The sequence below is a fragment of the Oxyura jamaicensis genome, chromosome 4 (assembly GCF_011077185.1).
Source record: "Oxyura jamaicensis isolate SHBP4307 breed ruddy duck chromosome 4, BPBGC_Ojam_1.0, whole genome shotgun sequence".
In the NCBI taxonomy this organism is placed as follows: domain Eukaryota; kingdom Metazoa; phylum Chordata; class Aves; order Anseriformes; family Anatidae; genus Oxyura; species Oxyura jamaicensis.
Window position 1 is genome coordinate 47530520 of NC_048896.1, and position 24665 is coordinate 47555184.

The window sequence follows — 24665 nt, forward strand, 5'->3', positions numbered from 1 at the left end:
TGTTCTGTGATCCCTATGTAGCCAGACAGCTCAGCACCAGATGCCCTCAGGGAGCTGGAGCCGATTCATCAGTAATGTGTCCCTTGAAATCTGGGCTAAGTATTTTACAGGTTGCTGAACATGTGTTCAACTAGCAGCATTCGGCAAGGATTGATTCATACTAATAAAGAAAATAATTGAAATTAAGACCATGGTCCCTCTAACAAGGGAAAAGGAAGGCACTGCCAGCATGCCTGAAGGCTTTCTGAGCTCACACCATTTACACCCAGGCAGCTCTGGTCTGTGTCTGTTTTGGCAGGAAAGGACACATTTTGCCAGTAGTTGTTTATGCTCCAGTTATTTATGATTTACAAAAATCAAGATGTTTAGTCCCGATATCCGCTAACCATCAACATCATCGATGGGTTAACTCATAATAATTCTCAAGGATTTAAGTACAAACCCAAAGCGGATTGCATGATCTTCCATGTATTTCTTATCTGGCAAAGGAAAACAGGCCTCTGTTTATTTTGCTTACAGAACTTTGTGTTTAAACATTGCACAGAGCCCCTAAATTATTATTTCATAGAAGACAGAAATGAACTCTCTGTCTCGGAGGACTACCTTCCAGTCCACTGATCTTTATCTTCCACTGTGCTCTGTGCATTAAATTATGCTTAGGAGTGGAGCAAGATGACTACTGAAATTCGAATACTTTTTGAAGAGTATATGAAAAACATTCTTTAGAGAAAAGTTTCAAAATCTCTTTTTCAAAGGCTTACTTTTTGGAGTTACTATTCCAATTCCTGAATTATTATTGTGTTGTTCTTTCGGTGTTTTTACTTCACTGTGAGATATTATTCAATTGCTACCACTGCTGATAATTTAAAAGTACATGTAATAGAATCACAGAATCACAGAATAGTCTAGGTTGGAAGAGACCTCCAAGATCACAGAGTCCAACCTCTGACCTAACACTAGCAAATCTTCCACTAAACCATATCCCTAAGCTCTACAAGGGACATTATTAAAATGTATGTTAGACATTATTAAAATGTATGTTACATATTCACCATTAACCCTCCATGGTCTGATAAGCATCCACAGTGTTTGCTTTGGTTGTAGCCCTAAGTGTGCTTTCTCTTCAAATGCAGGATTAAGCAATGTATTAATTTCACCTTATTTTTAGAGGATCATCAGTTTTGTTGTTTCCGTAGCTATGGAGCCCACATAAGTAAGCCATTGCCTTCCATTACCCAGCTGTTGGCCTAAGACCCTTCTGGCATCCCCATTATCTCCAGCTGTTAGGGTCAGATAACTTCGGACACAAGAGTATTGCTGCCAGGGGGGAGCCTCGAGGACATTTATCTTTTCTGAAGGAGTAACATGGGCCTTGCAGGCTCCATTTGATTTAGTTTCAAGGGATGTTGTCAAAGCTGTGGAAGCCCTAATTTCAGAATGTCCCATTCTGAAAGAGCTCTTTTCAATAATTCAGACGGTTGTAGGATTTTCCCCAAGAAGATGTGCCAGGGCTTGATGAGTAAACAAAAAAACAAAGCACGCAGATCAGTATCTCCAGGGGACTTGATGTATTTATGTAAAACAGACCTGTGCACATTCACATGGAAGAAAAACAAACTCAGTGTTGGTGGCCAAATACTTGGCAGTGGCCAAAGTACCTTTCATAGTCAGAAAATACTTCATCTCTACTAAGTGGCGATGCAGAGGAGGGGCAGGTGTGTTGTACCTCTCCTCCGGGTGCAGGTGGATGGGTACCTCCAGCACGTGGTTCTTCATGCTTGGGCTCTACCACCCATTGCAGCTACCACCATCTCCGGGCTAGAGTGGGGGAGCCCCAGGTAATCGGGTGTCCAGCTTATGTTGTTGCATCTTACGTGGTGGGGAAGTAAATGGTTCCTCTTGCTCCCATCAACACCACTCCTTCTGGCTATCCCAAGCCCAAAGGTAACAGACAAAACCAAGACTGAAAACAAAACAATTTTTTCATACTGTATTTTTGCCTGTTTTATTTATACTTTGACTAGAAGAAGTCAGCATCATCAGGAAAGACAGCAAGCAGACTGTTTCATCCCGTTGATAGTTTGATTTCTGAGGATTGGGTACTTCTGGTCTTTTACAACATGAAAGGATATGGGATTTTTTTGATATATATATATTCCTGTAATACATTGTTTCATGGTAATCTATGAGGTTTTTTTATTATTACTATTATTTTTAAAAACAAAAACAAAAACAAAAACCATTCTTCCTGGCTTTTTCTTTTATTTTTTTGTTACAAGCACTCACATACCTTGTCCTATAAAATTAAATCAGATGGATCATGTCAGTGATCAGCTAAGCTGGGATGAGGTACATTTTTTTACCTACAATGCTGTTGTAAATGTAAAATGTTTTCTTCTTCTTTTCCACGGTTCTAGTGAAGCCACTGCTTGAATGAGCAAAAAGGTACTCATGTAAGTTATTTTAATTGGATGACTGGCATGAGTAGCAATTACTTGTACTTACTCAAATATGAGCCTAACTTATCTAGAAAAAAATTGTTCTGGCTCTGTGTAGTCTTTGCTAGACTGTGCATTCAAAATTGATTTCTTTCAGGACCTTTTCATTCATCGTAGTTCAGAATTGCCTTAGTGAGTGGGTTCATTTTTGAACTATACCTGCCTTAATTATACACAGTGACATAATTTTTCAGAAGGAAACTTTGAAGAGCAATTGGTGTTGGCTTAACTCTGCTCCTGCTGGTAGCTACAGAAATTATACCATTGCTTTCAGTTGGAACAGAACTGAGTCAACTGTAAGTACTTCTGGAAATGCTACCCCACATTTTTAATCAATTGTATTTAACTGCGGCAGTGAATACAAAAAAAAAAAAAAAAGGGGGGGGGGGAGAGAGAGATAAATAATAATAATAAGCAAGTTCTGGCTGCTTAAAAAAATGAAAGATCCTGTTAAAATTACGTAAAATAAAACCTGCTCTTTTTGTAAACAGGCAATACTGAGTAAGCAGGAATTCATGGTCCCATCTAGATGTTAATTGTATTTGAATATTGGAATGAGGATTGGTCATAGGCCTAAACACCAAAATACTTTAAAATATATTCATAAATAATCATTCTTTATACATCATAATTTTTCTTACTGCATGTCAAAAACATGGACTTCTGTATTCCATAAGAAAGAAAAATGAGGGATTATTTTTGCTTTTGGCACAAAAAAAGTAAAAATAAAGAACTGGCACCACCCTTATGGGAGTGCATGGTACACTACCAAATTGGCCGTTATTTGCCCTAGCTTTTTCTTTTTTTTTACAAAAGTCTTAAATATAGGTTAATATGTAAACACTGTGCACGCACTGGGAGTCTGATCCTGGCCTGTTGAAATCAATGGCAAATTTCCCATTACTTGCAGTAGTGCAAGATCAAGCTCCGAGTTGGTACGGTACGTACAAGCCTAAGGCACTGGGGAAGCCATGGATTCAGGATAGCAAAAGCTCAGGTGCCCATCTCAAAACCAGCTGCTGGAGGAATCGGATGCAGTGCTGAAAACCTTCCTGCACATGTTGGAGTTCTCTTGATGGAGAGGGTATTCACAACCTTCCAACGGTTCTGCTGTCCCTTTCCTGGCGGTGTACCGTCTGCCAGATGGTAGACTTTCATACTTGGTCACGGAATGCCTGTAAAGGTACAACATGGTGGTCTGGCGATAACAAATTTATGCAAAACTGTGCCCTGTAGGTAAGGCTGGAGACAAACACTTTACGTAAGTGTTTACACTGCCACAGTACGTAGGTATAATCAGACGATGTTTTAGCATCAGGAGAGTAACAGATACTTAACAGAATCTTAAGATTTCCTTGAGATCCTCAGGTTCTTTAATTCCTCTCAGGATTACCACCTTTTGGATCAGAAAAGACTGAATGGAAATCTGGCACCGGCTCTGCAAATGTTATTGCCTTTAGGTCTTAGCAAATAGGGATTAGGAAGGAATAATAAACCAGGCTTCTCACATGGCTAATGCAGTTAATACTCTTTGGCTACTGAAAAGCATCTTTTACCTTATCGTCCAGTTGTTTAGATCTCAGGAATGCTGATGCCTTAATAAAATATGGTAGCACACATAACAGTTGCAGCAACTACATGCAACAGGTACCTTTATCAACTACAGTAAATAGCGGATCCTGAGGAAATCTTTCAAGTTCAGCTGGGTTATGGCTACGCACTTACTCTCTCACTAGTGGAATAGACAACTACTGCCAGCAGAGTTTCAGGTCACCATCAGAACTGATCATATGCTCAGGACGAGTGTCCTGCCACATCGGTTAGTTGACTCGTAAAACCAAATTAGAAAACTGGACAAAAGTGCACAGTCAGAGCAAATTCACTGATCTTTTGAATCTCAGGGGTAAGGGATCTGGAAAAATGGGTTAGCAAGAGGCTGGTGTGCATGACAGCTTGCTCTGCACCTGCTTGTGTTAGGGTGAAATTTGGCCTCTGTTGTTAATCTCTTCTGGCTGTGAACACCAGAAGTTCCAGATAGAGCAGCTGGCTGGTGGTCACTGAGCTGTGCAAGGACACCTCATAAGCTGTATGCTTTTCATCCTTACCTGAAAGGAGACTCGACTCTGTCCATCTGCATACAGACTAAAAACGGGTACTGTGAAAACTGCACAGTGGAGATGAAGTCCAATGTGGTTTCTACTTCCAAAGTGGTTTCCATGCCAGTTTTTATAAAGAAGGAATCCACCTCTGTGTTACCAGATATAAACACGGCTACCCTGCAAATAAAGGTATTACAATTAGTTCAAAACATATCAAGAAAGAGGGAAATAAATTATATACATTCCTAGCACCCATTTAATAAATCTGCCCCCAAAGGAGCCCGTTTCTCAGCTAGAGGTATATAAATTCAGAAGAAACCAGGAAGAACTGGTATTTCCCAGGTGGAGATGAAAAGAGAAAAAACAATGTTCTCCCATACACTTAACTGTTCTTCAATTTTAGCTCAAATACAAAGGCTTTTATATTTAAATTATTCTCATTGGGACTACCAAGGCCCAGGAGCCTGAGCTCTCTAAAGCTACAGCACACATGGGGGTATCTCACCTGTTCTTGACGTTGGTTTTGGACTCCCTGTACCACAGGCTGAACTCCATCCCTCCCGAGATGTCAATGGCCAGGCCGCCTTGGAAGTCTGCGCTGGCCCTCGGCCCGGACTGCAGCTGAAACTCCTGGAGCCAAAAGGAAGCACAGGGACACTCCCATCACTGCCTGCAGACCTCGGTGGTTTCCATACTCCCATCTGTACAGCTGTCAGCAGGCTCTGCTGGCAGGCCAGCACAGTCAGTGAACTCCTCTCTGGAACACCAACATCAGTGCGATGTGCTGCCACTTCTTCAGCACACCCAAAAGTAGCACAAATTACATCTTCAGTGGCTGGCCGGCCAAGCCCATAAGCTAATGCACCTTAATTGCCACAGGTATTTCATTTAATGATTTTTCCATCAAACATCAAGCATGCTCATGGCTTCTTGAAACCTCTGCGGCTCTATATGATTACTTCACCTTTTAGGGTAAGAAACAATATTTGAAACAATCTCTTTGGTAGGGCCAACATAGCAGTCAGTTGCTGCTGAAATGGGCTTGAGATTTAACTCAAGAATGCTGTGGACTGGCCACAGCTTACAAACCCAGCACAACCCCAGCAAGTGTGGTTGCCGTGTGCTCTGCTTTCTTATTTTCATCCAAATAAAAAATAATGGGTTGGGAGTGTTGTCCTTCCAACATCAAAGGGCGTTTTTCTACTGACTGCAATGGGGGAAGGAACACTTTCTGAGTTAACTAAAAAATACTTGTTGGTCTGTTTAGATGTGTAGATGAACACCTGTTCTACTTTATTTTACTTTGCTTTTAATTGGGACTGAATTGGTTGGTAGTTTTTAATGACTGAGTAGGTAACAGTATACATTCTGTCAGGGAAATGTATACACAACAGAGGAGATGATATTTTTAAATGTATTGTCAAATTGCACCCAAGAATATCAGAGAATGCTTGGTGCGCGATGGCTGCACAGTTTTAGGCTTTAAAGGCTACCTAGAGAAAAGTCAAGTTTGTCACTGAAACTGACAGAGAATCTAAGGAGCGCTTGTACTGTGTTTTACTAGCTCATCTATTTCTTTATTCAGAGCTCAGTCCTGTGTCCTTCATCTCATGTGCAAATCCAGTCCAGGCTAATGGGAGCTGTGGATCACGGGGACCCAGCCATCTCAGGAGCAGTATTTTCCTTTCCCTTCCTATTTTAAGCATTGTGTGTCATTTGCAGTGGAAAGTGTGATCTGAAATATCGGAATCGTTAGCTGCTGTTTGACATGCTGACGTGTGGTCTGTTTCAATAAGAACAGTTCCTTTATGTATTGCACGGATAGTGCTACTGTAATGCAGCACAGACACTGCTGGAAAAGGCACTCCTTTGGGAACTGGCTATCTTCCACTGGGGTCTGGCTTTCAAATGGTTTCTCTGACCTATTAATAAAGTATTTAATTTCTCTGTGCCTCTGGCAGGTGCGTTGCCTAGGAGAAATATTAACACTACTGAACTTTAACACAGGTGACTTTAGAATCTCAAGAACAGTTCTATGAGAGCTGTTTATGTTATAGAGGCAATTATAGATTCTGGACTGTTATTCTTAGCCCTCAAACGGCACTGTGAGAACTGGCAATGGCTGTGAAACACACTCTGACTTCAGTTTATGAGGTTAGGGGAGAAAAGATGTTAAAGACAGATGGTGGGAGCATAGGATTCAGCAGCAATACTATTAACTCAGAAATCACCTCTCTCTGAAATGTACGTATTGGGATTACTGTAGTTGTAAAGTTAATGAAAGGAAGTGGAGGGGAGGTTCCTTTTCCAGGGGAAACCTCTGGTGGACTTAACAGCACTTCAATTGCACTGTCCGTATCTTATGCATGTTTTTCACCTGTTCTGAAATCAACATTGTGGTCAATTGTGGCACACTGTGGTACCAGAGAGTGAGCAATGTTTCATATGCCTGTTTTTCTTACTTGGAAGAAGAAAAATCCACATTTGTCTTTGTTGCCTTTGTCTGTGTTTGTGTTGTAAAGGGGCTTATGTTCTGAGCAAGACCTGGCCAAGCTGGCCAGGGAAAGCAGAGGTGGTACTCAACAATCAAGAAGATAGTTTAATTATGGCTCTCTTGCACTGGTTTTCCTCAGTTTCAGTGTTATGCCACACACAATTCCAGTCTAACAATGTTTTCTAGTTCAGTTGCAGTCACAGTTCAAGGATTTGACAGGTGGAAGCATTTCTAACGAAGCTGAACTGGGTTATGTGTAAGTGTCCAAACACTGCTGATGTTGCTGCTGACCTGTAATGTTGATGTTAAACCAGTTTTAGAAAAATGTGATGTGTAAAAGCAGCTCAGCCTGAAGCTGTTTACAACAGTGCTTTAAAGAGTTTTTGCCTTTGTGGTGCTAAAGGTAGTAACTACAAAAGGTAACAGCCTTTTGGGCTGTAAATGCTCTCTTTTGGTGGTGTCCAAAGCTCGAATCCCAAAGAGCTTAAGCAGCAACCATGCTAGTGGTAACTCAAGAGAGAAAGCAGATTGGGATCCCATCACAGCACTGCGCAGACTTCCAGAGAGTCAGTTTCTGCCTGAAAATGATACACCCTGATACTGTTAAAAATGGCACCCAATCCCAGCACTGGTGTGCTCCAGACTTTCATGAGGTTCTCCAAAGATGAGGAGCAGAGAATCTGTTGGCTGGCAGAGCTCTCAGGGTGCTCGGCCAACTGATTCTGCCAGGGTATGTACGGAGCTTGGTGCACGCACAGCAGTTGGAAATACTTATTTCTGTAAACACCATGCTCGTACGATCATCTTTCTCATCTCTGCAGTTTGTTAAATAGCTCATGGTAAAGTTTTTGCCCATAATCTGCATGTGGAATTGTTGTTAGAATGAGCTTTACTTTGCCAATTTGTGCACCACCTGGGAAGCCCTACAGACTTATGATACCATTGTCAAGAGGCTGAGCTGGGTTCAGGATGTGTCATGTGCAGGGGGTGTTCATGTGTAATTTCGATCAGAGTGGATTTTCTCATCATCTGCTTTTGACATTTTCTTTTGCCAAGATTTAAAGGAGAATCAACAGCCCTCTGTCAGGTAAAAGAAGGTCATCCTTCTGCAATTTCGCATATGAATGATATTGCCAACAACTGTCCTAAAGTCAAGCAGTTCTTTGCATACTCCAGTTCATGGAATAAAATGCTGGCCCTGAACTTTAACATGCCTAGACATTTAGTCCTCCAATAAGGTATTATGTTGTCAGTTATATCTGTGTGTGAGTCTATATTTAAGCATAAATTGAACTGCCATTAGGGGGTGACAATTGCATAAAAACTGTATAACCCTCATTTTAATTCCTGTATTAGCCTGGCTATAAGCATGTGAATTTTGCTCCTCTTAGCATTGTTGTCTGCAGGTTAGTGACCTGGGAAAGGCTGAGTCCCAGTGATTAATTCACTCACTACCTGACAGTTATTGCCTCATTGCATGTAAGGTCTCTGGACAACTTCTGAAGAGTAAAACTGAGGTGGTTATGTGGGACAGTACTGTCTTACAAGAAACTGTGGGAGAGGAGGTAATAGTAGTAGGAGTTTTCTACAGGAAGCTCAGTTGCATCTGGTTTTATTCAGTGTTACGTTGTTTTCTAGAATGATATGTGTTCTCACCTTTGTCCTAGATAGCTTTTCATGTAGTTTCATTCTAGTTTAATACTTGTGACTTTTCTATTGTTCCCATAGTAAGAGAAGCCTATGGAGCATTGGTCAGATTTATCAACATTTGCGGAAGAGAAAATAAAATGTCTTATATGGGAGAGAGAGCATCTGCTTTTAAGAGACAGAAAAGAAGAAAAGAGTGTGCTACTAGTACCTGTGAGTAATCTGTCAGGAGGATAAGTCCTTTCACCACGTTAATGGGATCTCCAGTTGCTGAGAGCATTTTAGACATTAAGTCACCATAGCCTTGGAAAAATGTAACTGGCCTGAGTTGGACATCGAACAAAATGGCTGACATGCCAGCAAAAGAGTCCAGGTTTTCCTCCCCTTCATCAGGAGTTGCAGCTATTATGGTCTCTAGACCTTGAGCTTCAATCACCACCTAAGAGGTAACAGTAACACAGAATCAATGAAAAAGCTCTGCCTGAATAAGGCTGTTAATGACCTTTCACATTTTCTTAATGTCTAAGAGCCTAACTCAAATTTACTTTGTTGTAGGTGAAAAAGTATGATGTTATGACTTAAGGGAACAAAGTAGAGCAACCAGAAATACTGAAATTACAATAATCTCACAGCATGTTTTTTTCACTTTAGATGAAGGCAGAATTTTCCCACAAGCCCAGCCTTAGTTTCCTTTTGATTACATTTTCCTTTATTTGTATGAATGTTTTCTATAGGCATTCAGGAGGAATAAAAATAAATAAATAATAAATAAAAAGATTTTTGGTGCAATTTTGTCCTGCAGAAACTTAGAAACTTAGGAAGATTATAGTATTGAAGGCACTTGCCAACATTCAGAAAATGCCAAAACAGAAGCATCTCCCTTAAATCTCTTTGATTCCTAGGTTTGAGCCAACCCTTGTATTTCCATTCTACGTTATACTCATACCATGGGACTTGATTTTACAAAATCGTAAGGCTTTTACTAATTATATCATATAAGCAATATAGGCTTTAACAAGAGACAGGACTTGGATATATCATATAGGACAAAACACCTGTCTTCTTGGTGAGGGCACACAAGAGCCTTATTGTCTGTTGCATTGTTTTTTTTTTTTTTTCCTTTATTAGTATGTTCTCTAGCCAGTACAGCAAACCTTATAGACTTAAGCATTAGCTGAATTGATTTAGAAGTTGTAAGAAGAACCCCACATCCTGGCTTAGTTATTTAGTACCATGTAGCAGTTACCTGGCCGGCATGAAGTTGAGCATTTCTATCAAAAATATGGATGTTCAAGTTACTTCTCCTTAAAATGCCAGAGCCTGAATAGAGGATGTCAAGGCTGTATGTGGATGATATATCAGGACCACCTTAATTAAAAAAGACAAAAGGTACCTGTGACTAAACTAGTGGATTAATCAAATGTTTGGGAATACAAAAAGGGTTATAAGGCAGTTTCCTGGTTACATACGTGTAATATAGCCAGAGTAGGCAGAGGAAGAGCCTGGCTTGGAGAAGCGCTCATAGTTATGAGAACGCATGTCCTTCAGAACTCGCCGAACTGTTTTGCTGTGATGTTTTAAAACAAATGAACAAACAAAAGAAAAACAAAAAGAAACAAAAAAGTTATGGTGACAAATGTATTACCCTTCTACAGAAACATCAAATCTGGGAAAGGGTGAATTTCCCAATAGGAAAGATGTTCTCATTTTAAAAATTAAACTTCTGCCTCTAAGCCTCCCCTATCCCAGAACTTCTTTTCCATCTTGAGCTACTCCTGCAGTAATAGGTAGAAAGGCATGCAAAAAAAGGTCTTGCTGGAAAATTAATATTCTTGAGAAACAGAGACATTTTGATTATTTTGTTTCTAGTATTGTGATGTTTACATTTTTTCTTGATCATTGGTTCTTGAAAATCTAAAAGCAAGTGCCCCACTGAACAGATAGAATTAAGATCAACAGAAGAAATTTCCTATAGTAATGCAGGTTGGATGCCTAATTCTCATTTGCACCTCTGAAAATGTAACTAGCTATCAAATGAATATCATTGAAATGCACAAATTTGTTCTGAAATATCGATACCTAAAAGTAGCACAAAGATCAGGCATCATCTTTTACTGTCCTTACATTTTACAGTAGTTCTCTAATGAGAATCTGTGTTTCTTCACATTTCTGCAAAGGAGTGCAAAAGAACTGTATATTTTATAGTGAATTTAATGTACCTTGAAGGCATTTCAAACTGAAGTATATCCTGGATCATGGAGAGCATATACTTGTTCATTTCCAGAGGCAGTTCGCCTATGGAGAGCAGGATGTTTTTCACTTCCATGTAGGTTGGGTTGCTGTTTAAGATGATAGCAGCTGCAGTGGTTCGCACTGTCTTTTCATGGACTTTACGATTCTGGTGGTATATCCTGTTCATTGTTTTCTTCACCTGGTCAGGAAATAGATTTATCAGTCAGTACTCAACTCACATAGATGACTGGGCAAAGTACAGCTTGGAATCTCGTTTATAATGTCAGCTTAAGCTAGGCCCATAGCTAAGGCTAATGCATTAGGATATATTTTCAGCTCACTGTTCTTCATGGTCCTTTTGGAATGTAAGAGACATGCACAGCTCAGTGACCACATGGGGATGTGAGGAATCTGTTATGCTCTCTCAGCTGCAGTCCAAATACAGTCTTCCACACTGATTATGACAGTTGGACTGTAAATAAGTAGGAGTACTAAGATCAAAATACCATGTCAGTGATAAGATCCAAAGATTTTCTTGACTGTTAAGGGAAGATGTACTAAAAAAAAATATCTTGAAATTTTCACTTTCTAAATATGGTGGCCCCACAACCCTGAGAAGGTTATGACACATCTTTTTTACAGATAAAGCTATGGAGAGCCATGTAGCCCCAGTGACAGAATGGTCTCTGGTACATGCACTGCCAGAGCAGCACCCTGACATACCCAGCAGGTATGAAATGGGATGCAGGAAAATGCAGCCAAGGCAGGACCTCTGCTATTTTGTGCCTCATCTGTTAGCCTTGGAGGCTGCAAGGTAAGATGCAGCTATTTCACGTTTCTGTTATGTCATGCATTTTCCCTATGTGAAAACACAATAAAGAACAGGGGTTACACAGGTTTCCACCTGTTTCTAGCAACTTCTGTACGTCACAGAGGAGACATTCTTGCAAATGGAGCTCCAGTTTGCCCTGCAGACTTGCCTGCCACCCTTAATGGCTTCATCTGACTCTGGAGCCAAAGGTTGAGTACCATTGGCAGACTGTGAGCTGGGGATGCAGGAATGTATGGAGTTTTCTGGCAAGAACTAAAGCACATGTAATAACATTCTGATGGAAAAAAATACTTGGGGGCATCTTGAACAGTGGGATTGACAAATGTAATCTGTTTAGTTATACTTCATTCATTATAGTCTCTTGCACTTCTTTTTTTGGGCAGTATCTATTCTTACCTCGTCGGTGAGGGAAGAGGGATCATATCTCTGTATGGCGGTGGCAGCAGTGTTGCTGATGTGCCCTTCTTCTGACTCGGCATACTTCAGAAGCAGTGGAATTGCTTCAGGAAGGAGTGCGTTCTTCAGTGCCAGCAGGTACATCTTCACATTGTCATCTTTCTTAGCCTTCTCCAACCTATTTAGAATCAGCTTTTTGGCTTCCACAACAGCCTGAAGAAAATCAACAGCATGTTTAAGTGGTGGTCCTAATTTTACTCTCTCTCTCCTGAGAAACAGGAACAGCAGGTCTGGGTTCTAGTCCATTTTTGGTTCAGTGCAACACTGCAGAGAGCTAGCAAAAGTGTTCTTAGTAAATTTTGTGTGAAAGCTTCCTTCAAACTATAACCTGTGTGCCCAGAGTGACATGTGGTCCCATAGACTTATAATTCACTTCACTTGGAAGATAACAAATTAAAGTATAAAGGTGGCAAAATAAATGGCATAACTTAAAAAAGTTTCTCTATTAAACAAATAAGTTTATGGGCTTATTTTAAAACAGGTAGGAATATGCTGCCTGTGTCTCTCATGCTCTCCCAGTAACATCAGTAGGGTTCATTTACACGTGTTGCAGACCAGACTCTGGCCAGCAGTGAACAGCAAATACTCACTGGAAGCTTGCAGCCTTCTCTGTCACACAGCTTTCTGATGAGCGCTCCCATGACAATGACAAGAGTTTCTCTGATTTCTTCACTTGCGATATCACCCTTGAACTTAGACTGTAGGCAAAAGCAACACTGTTAGTACTTCTGTCTAAATATGATGAACCACATGAACCCATGTGGGCTGAATGCCTTCATTTCCTGTGGACATCAGTGCATCACGAAGGCAGTGATCACCTTAATGGCCTGGGCTCAGGCTAAGCAGAGAACTGCTCTATCACATAAAATCTGAGTGCCATCTGATTTATGGCACACATAAAATCTGAGTGCCATGTTTCACTTGAGTTACATTCAGTGTCTCAAGTAGTAGAACTAATCTGGTAGCTTTTTTTTTTTTTAATAATATTATTTTGAAATAATATTATTGTGTTCAGTTCTGGGGCCCCCATCGTAAGAAGGACACCACCATATTAGAACAAGTCCAAAGGAGGGCCATGAAGATGATCAAAGGGTGGGAGCACCTCTCCTGTGAAAGCAGGCTGAGAGACCTGAGGTTGTTCAGCCTGCAGAAGAGAAGGCTCCAGGGAGACGTCATAGCAGCCTTCCAGGAAAAGGCCTCCAGGCCTCCAGGAAAGCTGGGAAGGAACTCTTTGTCAGGGAGTGGAGGGATAGGACAAGGGGGAATGGTTTTAAACTAAAAGAGCATAGATTCAGATTAGATATTAGGGAGAAATTCTTTACTCTGTGGGTGCTGAGGCAGTGGTGTCCAAAGAAGCTGTGGCTGCCCCATCCCTGGAAGTGTTTACGGCCGAGTTAGATGGGGCTTTGGGCAATGTGGCTTAGAGGGAGGTGTCCCTGCCCATGGAAGAGGTTTTGGAATTAGTTGGTCTTTAAGGTCACTTCCAAACCCCATCCTATGATTCTATGATAAAATGGTGTCAGGACTTTGATAAGGCTTTTCATCCTTAATTGTTTTGCTTGGAATTATGTTTGTTTTCCATGTAGTAAATGTTGGTAACATTTTACAAAGTAAATAGAGCTTTGGTCTGGACCTGTGAATTTTGTGTGTTTCCAGGCAATATGCTCCTGGTACACTTAAAGGAGACCCTGGAAGGGGTAAGGAAAGGAAAATTGGAAGTATTGTATTGGTTTTGTCCTTTGACTTACAGTTAAAGATTTCAGGAGCATTTCACTTGGGTGAGAAGCAAATCCACAGGCATACAGGAATCGCTCCTGAAGGATGGAAGTACTTGCATCCTTAAAGTCCAGAAACTCCAGTATGGCTTCCAGTGACTCTGGGGTCTGAGCAGAAGTTATAGCATCCACTATTTGCGGACTACAAAGATGTGGAAATGAACATATTGTAATGAGCTTTCATTTTGTAATGAAAGTACTGAATGCACTTTGTTGCACTTAGAAAGAATGAAGCTATTGTGCTAACAGATCTGTTTTTAGCAGGTAAGAGAGAATTATTCTTGTTGGCCAAAACTGTTTTTGAACACAGTTCAGAATGAATTCTTCCATCTCAAAATAGCAGATGGACTCCAAAAAGTATTCATATCCATGGATAAAAATATTTGAATTTATGTGAATACAGGAAACAAAATGCATTCAAAAACACAACTGTTTAGAGTGTCTTTAAGTTCACAGGGCAAGGTTGGAAATGAAAAAAAAATGTTTTACTTCTACAGAAGAGGTAGCAACTAGAGGAAAAAAGGGTTCTACACTACCTGAAATACTTGCAGGTTTATCTTTGTTGTTAACATTCACTCTAATTTGAAAAATTTGATTTGAAAAATCCTGACTGTAAAGTGGGACTCAGAAATGCTTTCCAACTCCCTAGTCTAGGTTCACATGCTGGTCATACCCAAACTCCAATCTAAGGACAACATCCAGCCATAAACCATCCCCTTCTCTGCTACATTTCCATTTGAAGGAAACCAATGGGCAAGTCAAAAACAAATCAGAGAATGTTTCAGAACAAGCAACTGTGATAAGAAACTCTGCCTAAGCTACAAAACACGTTAGCTTTGCATTCTTAGTGGCTGAGTAATATGATGCAAATATACTTTATTACAAACAAACAAACAAACAAAACCCCTCCTTTTTCCTGTAGACATTAGTGAATATTGTTTTTGGATTGCTAGGACATCAGCAGTAGAACTGAACGTTTTCATGCTATTTAGCCTTTTGCAGGTTTAAGAAACTTAAACTTTTTGAAAGCTTGTTCATGATGACTTACAGGAGTTCTTTCTTTTCACTTTTAATGATCTGCAGTATCTCCTCTTTTGTAGCTTTTCTGATGTTCTGAATGAAGGACAAAAAGCTTCTTGCTGCTTCAGCTTTGGAAAGTTTTTCAGGATGCATATATTCCTTGATGCTCTGCCAGTGTTCAGAAAGCTGCAAAATAATTCACATTATGTCAAATCTCTCAGACTGTGGTTTCAGTTCTCAAAATCAGACTTCATAAATGCAGATATGCGGGCCAGCTATTGCTCAAATTAGCTGAAATCCAATATATTGCTAATCCTTTAGCTAACTATTATCTAACTTGTGATATCCCAGTCCACATATCTTCACAACCTTTCTATCTATCTTTCTCTTCCAGCTCTTTAGTATTTTCATAACAATGTACATTGCCTTAAGTACAAATTGTTTTGAAACAAAATGTAATTATTTAGACTGTCCTGTCACCTGAATAAGGTGAACTTCCTTGTCTTGCAAATTTACTGTGCTTTCTGGTGAATATGGTGCTTGTCTTCTGTTCCCATTTTCTTCTAGGTCAGATTTTTTTAAAGTGGGAGATGCAAAGTTCTCATTTCATAAATAAATCATAAATTCTCACAGGATGGTAATTTTCTAAGTGGTTTGTGTGGAACAGGAGTAAATGACCTACAAGTAATTTGTATTTCTTACTCAGAACTGCATAAGATATGCAGTTGTTGCAGATTTGTGTTTATTGTACAAAATGGTAATTAAGAAGGTATTAGGACAGGTATCTGCTTCTTCATTTGTCGTTGCTATATTTATTTGCCATGTCACATTTTTGTCCAGAGTGAGCCAACGTTGTGCCAAAGTACCTGTATCTGTCCTTCCAGCTACGCTCCTATGAGAAGCTGGTGCAGGTATTTTGACCTTTCCTCTCTCACTTGCCTTTGCCTCTGTTATCTCATATTATCAAGAACATTCCTTGGTGAAAACTCAGCTGTTCTCTGCAGGAGTGTTTACTGCAGTTTTCCTGAGTGGGAAATAACACTAGCACCCATTTGACCTTTACTAAAATACTTCCCCTGTTCATGGGTTTTGTATTAGGCAATAACACTTGAACCTGCCATCAAATAGAAGTATCATTCAACAGTACAGAGTGCAACCTCCATCAACTGTAACAATAATTAGGCAACCATGATTGAGACATAGGATATTTCCTGGGGATTAATAACCAGCTGGGAGGAGCTCATGTTCTGAGGCACAGATGGGTCTGTTAACATCAACTGGTGATTAGTGCACCAAGGTCAGTGTGGCTATTATAAGCTGAAATTGGATAAACATATGGGCACTTTCTATTCCCGCTATTGAAGTTGCACCACAGCCGAGCAAGAATTCTCTGACTTCATTAATCCCTTTATTTTCTCCTGTGCAGAGCCCAGTTCTATGAGTTTAGCCTACATCCTAGGGACAACCAAGGTAGGAGATATGAATTGGAGCCATGGCAAGCAAAAGAGAGTGGAGACCAAGTCTTCCTCATTTGGGGGTGCTTTAAGCACTCAGCTGCTGCAAGGAGCAGCTGCCTTCTCTTGCAATGATGATGACTTTAAAAAACAGCACCCACAGCTGAATTTCACTAGGGTTCTTGTTCTCCTGATGTTCTCCTGTCAGGCTGTTTGGATTGAATAACCCAGGGGTTCAGGCACAGGTACATGTGCTTCCCCATGGCAACTCAGCCAAACTCAGACAGCAATTGGGTTGCCTTTGCTCAGACCACAGCATTTCTGGGCTCTCTGGGAAAATCTGAGCCAAACTGAGAGGTCCTAAATCAAGCAAGACTTGGTTTTGACTATCAGTGCCTGTCAGCTACACAAATGTCCCTCAGGTTAGGTGAGCTCAACCGGTGAGTCCATATGGCACACAAAGCTATGTGGATTACTAGTGGCTTTCCTGCAGTGCTGCACCTGAGCTCATCAGCTTGCCCTGCATGGGGGCTGCTAGCTCCAGCACAGTGCTGTGAAATGCAGCTGGAGCTGGTTGTTGTGGGCAAGCAGGATGTATCTCTGCTCCATCAGCATGGGCTTGGCCAACATCTGGGTTTGTAGTTAGTCCCTCATCACTCACTGCCTGCAAATCTTTCTCCTCCTCCTACTAAAAGTCATGTCAAATAGATACGGGAATACTTGCAATGCAAAGGTTGCTTGTTGTACATTAAGTACTTGAGCAGTGAGAGACACCTTCTCTTGTCAACTACTTTGTGGCTTATTCTGTAGCTCTAGGCACACAGAGCCCCAAGCCAAAGTTTTCAAAGGTTGTCTACACAAGAAAGAACAGAAACAACTCCATTTCAGGAAGGGCAAGCACCTGTTTCTGTAGGAACAATGAGTATAAAAAAACTGCAGGAGCCATGAGCTCTTCTGAAAAGAGCATGCTTCATGTTGATGTGTAAACACAGAAATCTAGGTCTAAATTTAAATGTAGATGTTGGCCATGACCTCACAGGAGCTAGTGCTGCCATCTGTGAAATGGGGCTGATAATGGTTATTTTACCAAATTCATACAACTAGAGACAAGACTTGTTACAATTTGAAAAGGGTTTTGAAAACATAAAAAACATACAGCACACCATGTCAGCATAGCATTAATGTATACTATGATATATAAGTACCAAATGTTATGTTGCTGCTTTGGATACAGAGTTCTGTTTATAGACCCCATCTTTTCATAGCAGTTACTGTAAAATACAGTGAGAAAGCAGAACTTCATTCTCATCGTGCCATTAGGTTTATAGCTCAGTCCCCAGGCACAGCTCTGGAATTATACCCTATGTTTGTTATCTTGGTCTGGAAATTATCTTTATAACCATTATAAGAAACTCAGTTCCAAGTGACAAATTGGTCAGCACAAACCCCAGTGGGCAGAGTCTGGGGAAGAGCACCTGTCTCTGCTCTGTTTTAGACCCCTTGATGTTCCCTACTCAGAACTGCTTTAGCACGCATACAACATAAATTTTAACTCATTTTCCCCAATATATTTTTTAAATCTTCTCTGCGGCTCTACATGCTTGACAAGATAAATTATTGCAGTGCAATGTTACTTCCAAATAGCTAGCACAATTTCCAAAATAGTAACGAATTTACGCTCATCAGAAATAGAGGATTCAAACTATGTGTGCTGAAAAGAAGCCTTATCCTGCTTATCAAAAGCTAACAGAGAATAATAGTGTTTAAATTAATATTCCCATTCACTACTAAATTAATTCTACAATGGTAATAGCATTAAAGCTGTTTGCTAACTATCACTATTGCGATTTATATTAGTGGATATGATGAATATTATCAGTAAAACAAAAGATGATATATTTAAAGTAAGTTCTTACTGTACCAAGGTCTTAGTTGATTTTAGATGTTTTACATGTGATTTTTTTTTGCAGGAGGGGAGTGATGAGAAGAATACTGGACTTGCCAATAATACTAAAGCACAATTTTATATTTATAAAATACCTATAGAGTATTTAAAATAAAAGTTTTCCTTCAAGGTCAGGCAGTTAGAACAGGCAGATACATTCCCACATTTTTTTTCCTGCCTACTGGATGTCTAGCTACCTTTAATTTCTAGGAGCAGTTCAGCTCCTCCATGACAGATAATTGTTTATAAACACTGGTCATCCATTTCTGTAGTCATTACACACCCCATTAACCAGAGGATACAAGTTTCTGCGAACTCAAGGTTGGCAAAGATGAGACAAAACGAAAGGGTGTTGCGTTTCTGAGAAACACTGCACTAAATCTTTGAAAGACACCAAAAAGGTTGATACTTTTAGAGGTAGCTCTTAAAACACCCTCATGTGGTGGAACACCATTGCAGCACTACAGTACTGCTCCCTGCTTTGGGGAGTTAAACCTCTCCTAGTGGTCTGCTTGGACAGAAACTTCTATTTCATGCTTCTTTTGCTCAGCTAACCAACCTGATGTCCCACAAGTCTGCGTTTACTTACCGAAGGACACTTTTTGCATTCAGATTTGACTGTCTCTGCTACTAGGGGCATGGACACGTAACTGGAGTCCAAAGTCTTGACAACACCAGCAGCTTGCTTCCCAGCGATCAATCCAGGGCCAGCTTGTACTGACTTCAGTTCCAGTCTCTGCCTGTGCATCCATACATTGAAAACACCATTAGAACTCAAACATTTCAAAGAAATGCAAAAATCACAGGGAGAGAAAACAAAAAGAAACCCTCCACAGCTGAAAAATACAGAACAAAGAATTACTAAAGTTCTTGGACTTGTTTTAAAATGTTCAGATCATAGAAAGTCTACAGCTTTTTTAAGGTAATAGAAATATTTAACCCCGGTGGAATTGCTCCTAGAGGAGCATGATATAAAATACCTAAATAACAAGCTTTATAAAGTATGGATCTGTAGTGTCTCATAAACAGCTTTCAGTAACCATAGACTTTCTGAAAAGTTTCATATATTTGTTCATAAGATCTGGAAATTGGGTTTGTGATTGTATTTTATTTTAAATAGCGTAATGTTAAGGAGATGCCTGAATCATTTGTCTTATATGAATATCACCAAGCTTTCAGTGTTTTACAGTCTGGAGTTGTACACAGACCTAGCTTCCATTACTGTTTCCTTTCTGTGCAGCTGATTTTTTTTCTATCCCTCTGATTTCTCACACATAAGAAATGAAGATCCATTTGGAGTATTTCTTAAGCAACGAGAGAATGCAGAAACAGAACTCCTACTGAAATAATTGTTTAAAATGGTTTGGACAGTTGCAGCTGTTTTAATTTCAATTCCTATGAGTGTAATTATTTATTATTTGCATCTACTATGGTAGAGCCATTAATCAACATTGGACTAGGTACCATATGGATATGAAAGAGATCTAAATTCTACCTGAAGAGCTTACAGTCTTAGATCTTAATGCTGTAAGACATACATGTGAACTGACTTGTACCACAAGTTTCTGCTACCATCCGTAACAGTCAAATTGTCCAACTTACTTTGAAACTATTTTGGCATTTGTTTTTCGTCGGGAATTCAGAAAGAAAACATAATTCTCTTCTGCCTTAATGGATTTAAAGAAACTGTCTTCCAGCACATAAATTGTGGCAGATGTGGCTTTTGTGCTGACATCCAAGATCTGAAAGTAATTAAAAAATAAACCAGAAGAAAGGCTGGTCAATAAACAACAATCTAGGAGAAGATCTCACAGTTCCAAGTCACAGCAAAACTCGTAAAAAATATAGTGAAATGAAGAAGGTGCATGTGGGTTGACAACATCTCAGGCTAAGCCTGCAAACTAGGATCTCCCATATTTTCACAAATTCCCTCTACAAGAAGAGCCACTCACTTCTGCACCATGTGTTTCAAATTCAATACTTATGAGAAAGGAAAGTGTGGTGGAGAGGCTGTGGCTGAGAAAATGACTGGTAATTTAGTTGAAAATACATTTTAAATAAGATGGGAAGCTTTTCCAGGAAAATCTCGTATAAATGAGATTGTCACGTTCACAACTGAGAAGCAAAACCAACCACCTTGCTTGATCTGTTTGTATATAAATTGAAGTCTTTATGGCAAGCGTGAAAATCAGGAATTCAGTCGGTTTATTAACAGAGCATCTGCTACCTTTGTACTTCTCTGAGCTGAGGAATGTCAGCTTCTGACATGGAGAATCCCAGTGCCTGCAGCATGTGTCCAGCTTGCACTCAGTAGTAACCACTTAGAAAGACATTTACTAATAGTGAAGGATAATTAAGGCCATAGTAGGGCTTCAGGAACCTCTGCAGCGTATCTCCTACATCACACCTATTCATAGGAAAGCCTTTATTTCCTACGCAAACCCTACAGAGCTCCACCCAGGAGTCAGAATTTTGCTCAGCATTTATTGTGTACACTGAATGCCGTGACTTAGAAGCTCAGATATAGGTAACAGTTGTCACTATTTGTTCAAAGTGATGTGAATTAGTTTGCTGGACACAATGTCAGCTGAGACAAGGCGGTTTGCACATGAGAATCCATTTCCTATTCTCCCTGTGGGTACCACACATGAAATTTGTACTAGTAACACTATAAATGCACATGTGGAATTTGCCTTATGCAATGCCAGAAAGACCTTTTGATAAAATGACTAATAATTAGTAAGGATATATTTTAAACAGGCAGAACAGATTTTACCTTGTTAAAGAAATCATACCTTGTTGTGGCTGGTAAATCCTGTTTTTTCTATTTCACAGGAGTCCAAGGCTTTTATTTTAGTCACTTGATCTTGCCGCACCTGGTAAGTAGTATTGCATTTCCCAGATATGTCCACCTTGAAAAATAAGAATTAGATTAAGACTATTTTTTGAATTTATCTTTTGGACCCCAAAACACCTTCCAAAGATGAGCCATATTCTCCACTGTTGGCAGCTTGTACATGAGATGCTATGTTGTTTAGGTTTATTTATCAGTTTTGAAGGTAAAGAGAGACTAGTGTTTTATTTTTCCTTGCATTGGTGTTTCTAGCTACCTGTCTTGGATAGTCAGGGGTACTTTCCATTATATGGCTATGAAGGAAAGTAACAATATTTATTTAAACAAAAAAGTTAGGAAACAACTGTCAGGTGGCACTAAACTTAAGAATTTGCATTAAATTCCAGCTTTGCTCATGTTGACAGATGCAGAAGTTTAACTACATAATGCAGGTTAAATGGTTGTGGCTAAGCCATTGCTAACTTTGTATGGATACTTGGTTTGACTTTAAATGATTTTATCCATTGAATTGAACTTAGGAATCAAATGAATTTAAACATCAGTATTATCTCTGTTATAGTGACGTGGCTTGAGCTGGTTTATTTCCAAATCCTGCTAAATTGATTAAAGTACTTTAAATCAAATGGATTTCACCAATTCTTTAAGTTAATTTCAACTTGACTTGTGTCAACAGATATTCAGAAGATTGCCCTTTCACCCCCAACCTCAAACGCAATCAAAGGGCTGATTTCTGCCACTCTTTGTTCTTTCTGAAGCCAGCAGGCGCCACAGCCCTGTCTTTTAGATCAGTCTGGGTTCTGGCTGTTTCTCTGATGATGGTTATCTTGCCAGATATAGCACCATACCTCACGAGAAGTACCAGAGTGCAGCTGTAGCTGGAAAAGGCTAGCCAGACCTCTCTTAAGATTTTGAGTAAAAGCATGTTCATTTTGATATGAGTAGAAGTTTTGGACCTGTAGGAATAAAAAACAAGTATGTAACAAATGTGGTTAAACGAGAGAGAGCAAATATGGATCCCCTCCATAAAATCCCCTTTCTTTTTTCTGTCTGGGAAGCTGAATTTGGACCTGTTGTCCTTATGTAAGCAAACTACAGACGCTGGAGAGCCTGCTGATAAGAGTACAAAGATTTGTTAAGCAGCTGTACCTAAAGACTGTTGCAGAGCATCTTTCCTGCCTGTTAATTGAGAATTTAGAAGTAAGATGTAAAACTTTGCATAATTTCACACGTGACTTCTTTTCCTGCATAATCTTCAAATAATCCCACCCCACATGCACATAATATCTGTTGCACTTTAATCACAGGTTACAAAAACTAGAATGAATCATAGATAAATCACAGAATGACTTAAACGTGTCAAACATATCACAACCTTTGAACTTCATGGGCCAACTGTTGTGCTTCAGCCTCTCCTCTGGCAACAAAAGACTTTGTACCTCCACCTGGCATTCAAGGTGCTTTAAAGATACATTTTTTTTCAGAAACTGTAAGTCAAATCAGTGTGTTATCTTGGGGCAACCCTGCAAAGTGAACTCACTGTGCCAGGGGTAAAAGTATCAAACCACAGAGAAATCATAAAAGGAGAGTATAGACCCTATTACCTGAGAAAAAGCCCAAGTTTTTAATACTACACCTCAGTCTTAGCATGTGAACTGCTTCTGCCAGCGTATTTACAATGTACTGGGAGCCGATGTATTTTGACTGTTCTTCTGACACCCCAGCCCTCCTTTAGGGATGTGTACAGTTGGGAGCCAGTGCTGTCCCGTTTCTTTTTCTGTTGTGTAAAACTGATGACAAGGCTGAGTCTGAAAGTTACTGAGTAGACCTGATAGCAGCTGCAAAGCAGTAGGCTGAGCTGGTGGCCAGGGTATGTGCTCAGTGCCTATTTACAGCAGGAGGTAAAGATTCTCCTGGGATAGGGTGTCACAGCCCTTGCTCTGCTCTGCAGAAGAGAAAAGAGAGCATGACCTTCAACCTTCCTCCTTTCTCACTGCCCCTCTGCCCATGTCCCACCTGCTCAGGCAGCAGAAGGGAGAGCAGAGCTGTTGGCTTAATGCTCCCAGCCACAAGCAATGGGAGAGTGGAGGAGCATGGAGAGGAGGCAAGAGGAGCTGTTGCTCAAACCTTGCTGCTCCTGGCCCAGAGTGCAAGGAGACAAAGGTGCAGCTCCATAGAAAATAAATAAATAAATAAATAAGTGAGGAGATAGATTTGCTTCATTCCCTTTCCAAGCAAGGCTGAGATGCTGAGAGCTACAATTGGCATCTGTGCTCCTACAGAGAGAGACCGCTTCAGTGCTCTTTCAGGGCATGCTACAAAACCCAGGCACCAGTTGAGCCACACTTGCTCACAGTCCCTTTCCTTCTCATTTTCCTTCTCAGTTTCCCAGTAGATGAGCAACATGAACGGTTGCAGCTCTTTCACCATCATGCTCATTAATTTGGGACTATTGAAACTGTGACAGGTGACACTGAAGTCAATAAGCAAGCCCTAGGGGTGGGTAAAGCAGTCACCATAAAACATCTGTTAAGGGTTTAAAGAGATTAACACTGCTCCTCATAGACTTGGTATAACTCCCTCATGACAAACTGTATCGCCCTTTCTGTCTTCAGACCTTGGATAAAATCCTGGCCTCATTGAAGTCAACAGAAAAAATCTTACACAGTAACTGTGCGTATATCTGCATATGTACCCAAATGTTTGTGGCCAAGATGCTGTTTACTTACATACTAAACAGTGTCCTCAAGCCACAAGAGGCTTGGGTTGGAAGGGCCCCTTGTACAGCTAAATTAAAGACTGCTCCAAACTGTCTTTTGTATCGAAAGATAGGACACAGTGGCATATCAAGAACACTGAGAGGATAGTGAATTGTTAAATTCTCCAAGTCTATAACTAAAGATTTGCCTCAGGTGTCCGCAGAGATTGAGTGTAAATTTTGAAAAAGGGAGTCTTACTTTTCCGCGGGCTAACTCAAGCACCATGGGCCTCTGTAAAGCTGCCAGATACTCTTTCCCAATGATCTTCTCTGTGTTTTTTCCTTTGAAGATGTTTTTAGCAGCTGGACGTTCATTCACATTTTCAACTAGGACATCTTTTATCTAGCAAAGAAAAAGCAGAGAAAATTCAGTCTGGTATTCGCCTGGGGTAGGCTGGGTAGGCTAAATACTAAGTACCTAAGTACCAAAACGAGTCCCTAGCAAATGTCATTTTTTTTTTCAAAATGTTCAATTTTTTTTTTCAAAATTTCTAGCAAATGTCTTCAAATATCTAAATATCTTTTTTTTTTTTTTTTGGTCAAATTTGTGGCTAGAACTGAGGGCTTCAACCTATTGCCCCTCACATAGGTGCGTGCGCAAAAG

At 40.1% G+C, this 24665-nt stretch overlaps 1 protein-coding gene across 1 annotated transcript in view; it reads right to left on the reverse strand.

Moving 5' to 3' along the window:
* Positions 1–1978: 1978 nt before the first annotated feature.
* MTTP (microsomal triglyceride transfer protein) overlaps positions 1979–24665 on the reverse strand; it is a 28125-nt gene continuing 5438 nt past the window's right edge. Inside the window, exons 3-18 of the mRNA XM_035325773.1 lie at positions 24261–24404; positions 22152–22259; positions 21248–21364; positions 20055–20194; positions 19042–19192; positions 15082–15239; positions 14007–14175; positions 12849–12956; positions 12199–12411; positions 10958–11169; positions 10208–10305; positions 9985–10106; positions 8950–9177; positions 5103–5227; positions 4604–4774; positions 1979–3673 (exon numbers count right to left, since the gene is read on the reverse strand). Coding sequence (XP_035181664.1) covers positions 3505–3673; positions 4604–4774; positions 5103–5227; positions 8950–9177; positions 9985–10106; positions 10208–10305; positions 10958–11169; positions 12199–12411; positions 12849–12956; positions 14007–14175; positions 15082–15239; positions 19042–19192; positions 20055–20194; positions 21248–21364; positions 22152–22259; positions 24261–24404 — 2433 coding nt within the window. The 3' untranslated portion in view covers positions 1979–3504. The remainder of the gene's footprint in view (positions 3674–4603; positions 4775–5102; positions 5228–8949; positions 9178–9984; positions 10107–10207; positions 10306–10957; positions 11170–12198; positions 12412–12848; positions 12957–14006; positions 14176–15081; positions 15240–19041; positions 19193–20054; positions 20195–21247; positions 21365–22151; positions 22260–24260; positions 24405–24665) is intronic.